At 41.6% G+C, this 8,705-nt stretch overlaps 1 protein-coding gene across 1 annotated transcript in view; it reads left to right on the plus strand.

Annotated features, from left to right (window-relative positions):
* Positions 1–7,401: 7,401 nt before the first annotated feature.
* The window catches only part of HHLA1 (HERV-H LTR-associating 1), a 17,154-nt gene continuing 15,850 nt past the window's right edge, over positions 7,402–8,705 (plus strand). Inside the window, exons 1-2 of the mRNA XM_027898467.1 lie at positions 7,402–7,477; positions 7,791–7,938. Coding sequence (XP_027754268.1) covers positions 7,402–7,477; positions 7,791–7,938 — 224 coding nt within the window. The remainder of the gene's footprint in view (positions 7,478–7,790; positions 7,939–8,705) is intronic.

Here is an 8,705-nt window from a genome sequence, read left to right on the forward strand (position 1 = left end):
ATTATTTGCAATTTTAAATATATTTTCTGAAAGTTCTACAAATGGGAATAAATATATGTTTATATGTATTACAAGTGATAGGACGAGGAAATGGCCTCAAGTTGCATCGGGGCAGGTTAGATTTGATATTAGGAGCAATTTCTTCAGTGAAAAGGTTGCCAAGCACTGGAGCAGGCTGCCCAGGGAAGTGGTGGAATCACCATCCCAAGAGACATTTTAAAAATGTGTAGATGTGGCACTTGGGGAAGTGGTTTAGTGGTAGACTTGGCAGTGCTGAGTTAATGGTTGGACTCAACGATCTTAGGGGTCTTTTCCAATCTTAATGATCCTGTGGTTTTACATATAGTTTTAAGAGATGAAATATTATTCTAAAAAAAAAAAAAAAGACAAATAAACATAATTACATTTAGATAATTATCCTTAGTAAAACTTTTGCATAAATAAATAAAATAGAAGAACATTGCTAACATGTGAAATTAAATTCAGATGAAAATAAACTTTATAGCGCTAGTGAATTTCTTAAGATATAAACTAAATATCTTGTAAAATTGTAATGGCAGAGGACTAACAGGGAGTGTTGAACTGCAATCGGGCTTTTTCAGAACAAATGGAATGTACACGATTGATACTTTTCTAAACAAAGTTTATTAAACAATTACTCAAAGATGCTTTCAAGGAAACATTTATAACAGTATAATGAAGTGTACAAAATTCAGTCCTCTGGAGTAAGCTTGGGTTAGGTTTGCTTCTTTGTTCATTTAAAAACAGCATTTCTTTCTCTTTGCACATCAGCATCTGATGAGAGAAGGGCACAGCTGGATATGCATTTTCCTACCAGGCATATAAGACCGGTTTGCAAGGTGCTGTAGATACTACAGAACTCCGTGTGCCACAGCTCATTTTTAGGGCCCAGATGGTTCATATCTCAGCCAGGGTGGAGGGTGGTGCTACCTGAGGACAGTGGCAGACCAGGACAGAGCAGGTGGGAGGGGATGCTGGTTGGTGATGCCATCACAAGAACGTCTGTCTGGAGCCCTTGCAGTCACTCACACATATCATAATTGCTATGATGTGGTGTTTAAAACATGTTTAGAAGTTTAAGAAAAAGCCAGAAGGAAGAAATAATGCGTTGCTTTCACACTGTGCTCTCAGCCCACAGAGAAAAAGCACCAACACTCAGACTGTTTTCTCCCTCCTTACCAGAACATCATGCCACGCTGTCCTCTCTTTTACAGATAAACCACAGGCATTTCATTGAATGTGTATTTGAATTGCATCAGCAGGGACTTAACGTGCCTAACCTTCAGCAGATGAATGCATTTACTCAGTAATTTATATGAATTACAACTCTGTTACTAAGAGACACTAAAAATGTCTTCTTTTCCTGTTCTGGATTTTGGGATGCTAATTATGGGCCCAGTGCTGCCACACAAAGGGATGCTGGAAAAAAAAAAAGTCATGTAAAGACTATACTCCTGAGAAAGCTACTTGCTCAGAGGGATGCTCTGAGTGAGAACACAGCATTGTCCCCAAGAGTCAAAGTTGGGGCTGAACAATATCCCCCTCCCTGGTCACCTGAGCTGAGGAAAGTTAAAATTACAGAGTCCCAGGGTAAAACGCAGCACGAGGCAAAAACCTGCTGAAAGTCTAATTATCCTCACAGCCAAACATCAAACGGCTGGAACTGATCCCAGTGCACACATCTTCCTGTCTTTACCTGGTTTTGTCAGCTGTTACAGAGAGGACTTTCATCCCAGTCTTCTTGATGTGATATTGAGCAACTGGTAATTAAGTCAGTGAAAGTAAGTCTTGTCAAAGAAAAGGTGTTTCCATATTCCTCAAGCTGCAGCAGTTAGTCACGAGTCACAAAATTTTTCCTTTTATCACACCCAGTAACTTCCATATAGAATTAAACCACTTTAGATGCAATGACATCCCACTGCGTAAGGCTTTTTTGTGAAAGGCAGAGTGAAAGAAAACAAAGGTAAGATTGTGCATGCATGTGCACAGACATGTCTAAGCATCTTATTTACCAGCTGCAGCTCTATTAAACTGGCTGCAGTTGCCTTCCAGCTTCTGAAGTTCTTGGTAAAGGAAGGATTTTCTGGTAGAGACACAGCCCAACCACACACATAACCTGATCACTAAAGCACTTTTTATTTCATAAACTGACTGTGAATCCATTTATCTTTCCTTTTATTAATTGCTACAAGGTTGTGCGTTATTTCACAAACTGAAATGTTCTGTGGCTTCTGATAAAACTACTGAATGGACAACCACTGGCTTTTAACAGCTTGCATCTAAACTCACTGATTTCAGAGGAATCACTTGCAGTCCACTAGATTAAATGGGAGTAGAATATTATCCACTGTTTCCAACAGTGATCATCTCTTGGGTATTGCTAAAAATCACTCAGCATCACTGAAATTGCGCTATGTCATCGCTGTGACCCAATCTCTCTCTCCCTTCCTCATCACTTCACCGTGATGCCAAGCAATTTTCTGTTTTAACTGTCATTTTATTCCTTTTGAGGCTCCACACTTAAGATACACTTCTGGTGTCATCTCTGGCATCTTGACAATGTCCCTTGTTTGAATTGAAGGGTGGCTAAAGCTTTACCAAAGGGGCTTAACCTTGCCTACCTCTCACCATCAAAGGTGGCGTTGGTCTGACTACAGTAAGATGAGCTGTTCCTTTAAAAGGGAAAAAAAAAATCCTCCACAATTCAATTCTACTGCCAAAAGGAGCTTCCAATACCCACCTGACCTGCCACAGAGCCTTTCCATGCAGGATTCAACAGGCACTTTGTGTGCTTATGATTGTGTTACCTCTAGTTAGTCCTTCAGGGATTAAGATAACAATTTTCACAGGATTTTAGGGAAAGATTGTCAAGCCTGTCTACTCAAAGTTTTTCACAAAGTGTTCATTAAGACCTGGCAATAACCTCCAGTTTTATATAGGCTCTGAAGATTACAATCTTTGTCAAGAGAAGTCAGGTAAGTTGATATTAACTATTCCAGATCTTGGCGTTTTCGCACGTACTTGGAGGAAACCATTTCAGCTGTGCTATCAACGCTCAGTGGAAATGTAGCAAATGAAATTTATTTTTATTAAATGTGTATTTATTGCATTTTACTGCATTCTCACACAAATAAATCTGAACTTAAAAAGTAGTTGTAGCAACGTAATGAAGCATGCAGCTGTAACACGGACGTATTTTCACATTAACTTGAAGTATTTCTTTAGAGCTGGTGCATGATGGTCTGCTTAAAATGAGAGATGACCCTTAGATGTTGGAACTGAAGGAAGGTAAGGAAATTCATACTCAAGGTCTTTCCTTTTTGTATTTCTTTGTTCTCTTCTGTTCTGCTCTGTTAAGCGTGAAGACACGAGGAAACTACTTGATATCTCATTGCACTCTGTTTGTACGGGAAAAATGGAAACAATTCAAACTTCATGGTTACCTGCCACATTAAAATGAGTTCTCCTGAAGCATAGCTAATAAACACATTGGTTTCAGATTGCTGTTAATGCAGAGTAATAGAGAAGTATTTAATAAGAGGTCTTCATGAGTGTATAAAGGTAATCTGAACAGGATTAAAATCTCCTATTCAGCAGTTCAGGGAACTCTGGATCAACAGTTCCAAGTAAGATGAATTCTACTAACATCATTCAGCTTAAAATAAACAGAGGAGGATTATCATGTCCAGTAGAGGTGAAGGAGAATTTATAACCAAAGGCTTGACCTTCAGTCTGTATCAGATAAATGTTTGGAAGGAAAACATTCTCTGAATCAGTTTATGGGATTTGTCTCTCTGCTCACAGCTGTGTGGCACCTGTGCCTTCAGTGCCTGTGAATCGCAGTGTAGTTTGAAATGGAAATTGTGATTTTGAGATGGAGGACAAAAAGGGTTTCATATTTGCAATCTGGACATGTATTTCAGTCATCACGGTAGTGTCACTTCAAGAGAGATACAGTTACAAAGTAATAAAGACTTGCCCGTGATAAATGAAAATTGGATATCAAATAAGCAGAGCAACGCAAATGTGACGTGTATGGTAAGAGTTAATATTACTAATATTCACATTGCTGAGAGATAAGGTATTTCAAGTAACAGTTCTAGGAATTTTTGTCACACATGGCTTTGAAATTTAAACAGCATAAATTTCAGAGGGTTTATGCTGGAAGAAGATTTCGGGAAGCAGCTAAAAGCTAATGCTTCAAAATTGAATCAGCCTCTACTAACTGAGGAGCAAAGGTAGTCTGTTGTGATGTCCCCAGTATTAAGATTTATCTGCAATTTCTTTCTAAGCATCTTGTACTGGCCAGGGGTAAATCTGGCATTCAGGCAAAACAAACACTCCCATGAATGGAGGATTTTTCATCATTTTATACCAACAATATTTAATATTTCTTTGCTAGAAGTAGAACAAGATTTGTCTTATTACGATCCATCCTTCCAGATTATATTTGTCTGTTGTCCCAGTCCTTAGATGCTTTGCTTGGTTGAGTCTGTAGTGTGTCATGGCCACACTAATGCCTTCTCTGAATTCCTGTTGGAAATCAGCATTATATGTGGAGAAAATTGTGTTTGTTAGCATGGAGGAGGAGCTCAGCAGGGAGGACAGCAGGGATCTGACAGTTTAGGTGAACGAGAAAGCATCTCCAAATATGCAGAGGATGCTTCCAAGCACAGCTTTGCATCTCACTTTATTTTGTTTGTACTTTTACAGCTGTTTTTCCTCTTTCTCTCTCTCTTTCAACGCTTTGTAAAACGGTCCTTTCCCGTGTTAATCCTCTTGCCTCTTCTCTGTCTCTTAGGAATGTGCTCTTTCTAGATCCTACTCTCACCTGCTGATGTCAGATGACTTTTCCCTGTCCCACCACCATGAAAAACTCCGAGCCAGCTTAAATAAATCAGTAGTAAGTTACATCATTGACAGGAAATTATCTACTATCTACTACTTCACTTAAAAGCCTTCATAAAACAGCTGTGTTTGCCCATCAGTCTGTAAAATGCTTTTATCAAGGATTTCAGTATTAGTCAAAATGTGATTCACTGGTGACCCAATGTTTCTCCAAGAAGATCCTGGAAATTAAGATTTCTCACTCTGGATGAGTACTGGCCTTTGATTTACAGGGGCAGACTGAAAATGGGGCAGGGGATGCCCTCTTCCCCCACCTCCTGGTTATCTGCCATGCAGACAAAATCCTCATGAAGGGCAGAGGTGTGGGGTCTTTCAGGGCTGCAGGGACCCTCCAGCCAAGCAGCCTCACACCTCAGGGACAGTACAGTGGCAGCACTTCTGTTGGCCATGTTTTCTGCTGATGTCCCTTGGGTCAGTGAGCAAAGAGACAGCACTGGCCTGGTCACAGCTGTGTGCAGGGAACAGGTCACGAGGAACGTGCTCAGAGGGTCTGTGGCCCATAAACACTGAACCATCATCATGAGGCGTGACTCATCCTAATGCAAAGTTTGCAGAGCCAAGGAGACACTCACTTCTCATAGTACAATCCAAATTCATAATGTTCTGTTTATAAACCAGCACATCAACCCATTTCTGACCTCGAAGACACAACCCAGTAGTTCCCCTTCAACAGGACTGGATGCACCAGCCACTCTAGACCCCCTGCTCCAAAACAAATGAAGTTACATACCTCTCTTTTTCATGATCACCCAACTCTCCATCTCCCAAAGCCTTCTCTCCCCAGCACCTTTGAAATGTGGATTTTTACTCATACTCAGCTCCACTGAGGTCTACCTCTCACTAACTCCTCTCTATTTCACTCAATCAAACCAAAAAGGACAAAAAATATGAAACTTGAGCAGAATCCAGAGATGTGAATTAGATTTACACCTGTCCCCACGCAGACTAAATCACCACTGCTTCCATCACATCAGGATGTGAGTGGGCTTGAGCTAATATATTAGTCTTCCCTAAGGACAGAGTCAAGAGATCAGTGAAAAAAAAGCTGTTACAAGTCCCAGCAAGCTTCGTAACACCAGAGGGTGGAAGTTGGGATAGCTTGCCAGGCAGGGTGGCAGGCTCTGTGATTTTCAGGACAGCGATATATTCACGGTTTGTAGTCTAGTAGTTTGTCAGATCCCAAATACTGTTGCAAGAAGAGCCAAGTTTAGGATTCTTTGGTGCTAGACCGGTCCATGGGACACTGGACCCTGTCCATGCAAAATTAGTCCAGCTCATAGGAAGGTGAGGGAGTACAAAGTTTGGGGACTGAGATTCGGCCAAAGCTTTCTCTCTGCCTCAGTCCTGGTCCTCTGCACATGCTGTGCAGAAACCATGGATGAGTCCAGGCTTGGGGCTGAGTGAAAAGGATTAGGCAGATGGGCTGAATCAATAGGATGAACTGCCTGAAAGCTTTCAGAGCTTCGCCTGAATTAGCAGAGCTGGCACTTACGCACTTTTGATTCATCAGACAAGCAAATACAGACACTTAAAACACAGAAATACCTGGTATTGTTTCATCATCCCAGGGAAGAGTCTCTTTAGAGCCACTAAGTACAAATTACCACATTTTCAGAATGTGGTAATTCTCTAGTGAGCTCAATATGAGAAATATTTTAAATATGATGATAATAGCTTGCTAATCAAACAGTATTATCTTCACGATAATGATTTGCTGTGTAGTTGCAAGATTAGCTATTCCAAGAGGATATTAAAAATAAAAAGTGGACTTTTCTTTTGCTAATTTTCATATGGTACCTCATTTTCTGACAATTACAGAGTTATTTGGCATGTTCCAATACTACAAAAACAGGGGAAACATGAAAAGAAACCTTTTTTTCCCTAACCACCTTCAATTACATCTTTGAAATCTGGAAAGGAGCTCTCTAAAAGGAAGAAAGGCAACGTTAATCCTTTCCAGGCAGATAGACAAGGCAGCACAGGACAGAACCTAGACAATAACTACGGAAATACAAGACAAGGGATGACAGGACAAGCAACATTTCTGCACAAAAGAAGCTCAGTCGATATCTGGTCTGAAATTTAAAGTAAGCAAATGTTATCCTGTTTTAACAGAAAGGATTTAGGCACCTGATATGTCAGTGTCATTTAGGCACAGGTCATCCTGTTAGAGAAGAAGGTTGTATCACCAACCTTACCAAGTCCCAAGAAAAGGCACAGCTATGCAGAACTCAAAAATCAAGAGTTACTCATGACACCCACACGTATACAGAAAATACTGATTGTGGGATTTCTGTTTCTTTGCCATTTCCACCATCAATCTTTCTCTGCATCACAGAGGTCTCCTATTTCTTCTATAGTCAAATAATTCGGGGACAAGGGCTGGACAAAGTTGCACACCACCACAAACATCACCAAAAGAGCATTTCTCTCTCCTAGACCAGCCACACCTGCTGGAAGTCAGCATCCATAATGCAGTGGTTCTGCTGGCATGTGGCAGCGAAGATGAGCCTGGGATTTCTGTGTCTTTTTCTGGTTTTCAGCACAGGTAAGGATGGTGGTTTGGTGCTCCTCATGGAATAACCAAGTTGTCTCTTTTCTGATTGCTCCCACAGACCCATTCCCACACCTGTGGCAGGCTTGGTTCTTTCACTCTGTGTAGGCAAGGCTGATGGGCTGGAGCTCCAGGGCAGGTCCCATGCCACAGGGCAGACCAGATTATGTCTATTCCTTGGATCCCATGCCAATAATCTGGAGTCAAAAAGGTTTATAAGTAAAGAGAGAGAAGGGTTAAAAAACAGAGAGCTGTTTGGTTTCTCAACAGAGAAAACTGTTCCTCAGTCTCTTTCTTCACTTTTCAGCCTCGTGTATAAGAAGAGAAAATAAGAAAGAGAAGCAAGTGGCAGTGCTGGCTACTGCAGGTAACAAGCAGCACGTCAGGAGTTGCAGTTTCAGGGTTTTAATGGGAGTGGGAGGTGTTGTGCTGGGCATGCAGGTGGCAGCAGATGGGCCCTTCTGCAGAGTCTGTGAGCCCAAACCCACCCCTTCTGTAAGGGCACCTCACCCAATCCAGGGCTTACTCAAGTCCCAGGCCAGGATAACCATTGTCCTTCCAAAATCTAATCTGTTTTCTCTTTTTCCTTTCTCTCCTTCCCTGCTCTTCACTCATTTCTGTTTTTCCTTTCCTCTTTTCTGTGCTGTGGACAAGCACTGATTTCAACCCTGGGGTGCAGCTCGGCTTCAAACTGGTTATAAACAACACTGATGTCATTGGAAAATTGTATTTCTCCACAAATTTGATTTTTTTCTCATGTCAGCTTTCTGTGATTCATTTTCCATCCTGCTCTGCTTTTCCTCTCTCTGTCATGCACACACAGACCTTCCTCCTCTCACACACACACTGAGCTGCTCTGCTTCGGCGTGACTTTGAGTGAGGGAAGCAAGAGAACATCTTCAGAAAATCTGAAAAAAAAAAAGAAAAAAAAAATCAGTTATTTTTCTGTAGGGTTGGGGCAGGGGGAATATTTCCTGGGCAGTTGCTCTGCTGTTTCTGACCTGCAAAGGGAGATCTACTTCTCTGTTGGCAGCAGACACCCATCGCCCAGCAGGAGGGGGCACCAGCACGCCAGGGCTGGCTGGGTCCTGCAGCTGCTCAAGGGCACCTTCAAGGGCAGAGCTGACAGACCTGAATTTTGGCCCACCACGCCATACCTTGCTATTTTCCAGACTCCTCTCTGGAACTTTATTTTTTCATTAGTGGGTTGTTTGTTTTTTTT

The sequence above is a fragment of the Empidonax traillii genome, unplaced genomic scaffold (genome assembly GCF_003031625.1).
Source record: "Empidonax traillii isolate 1590-97213 ecotype Southwest subspecies unplaced genomic scaffold, ASM303162v1 scaffold598:size422692, whole genome shotgun sequence".
Classification (NCBI taxonomy): Eukaryota; Metazoa; Chordata; class Aves; order Passeriformes; family Tyrannidae; genus Empidonax; species Empidonax traillii.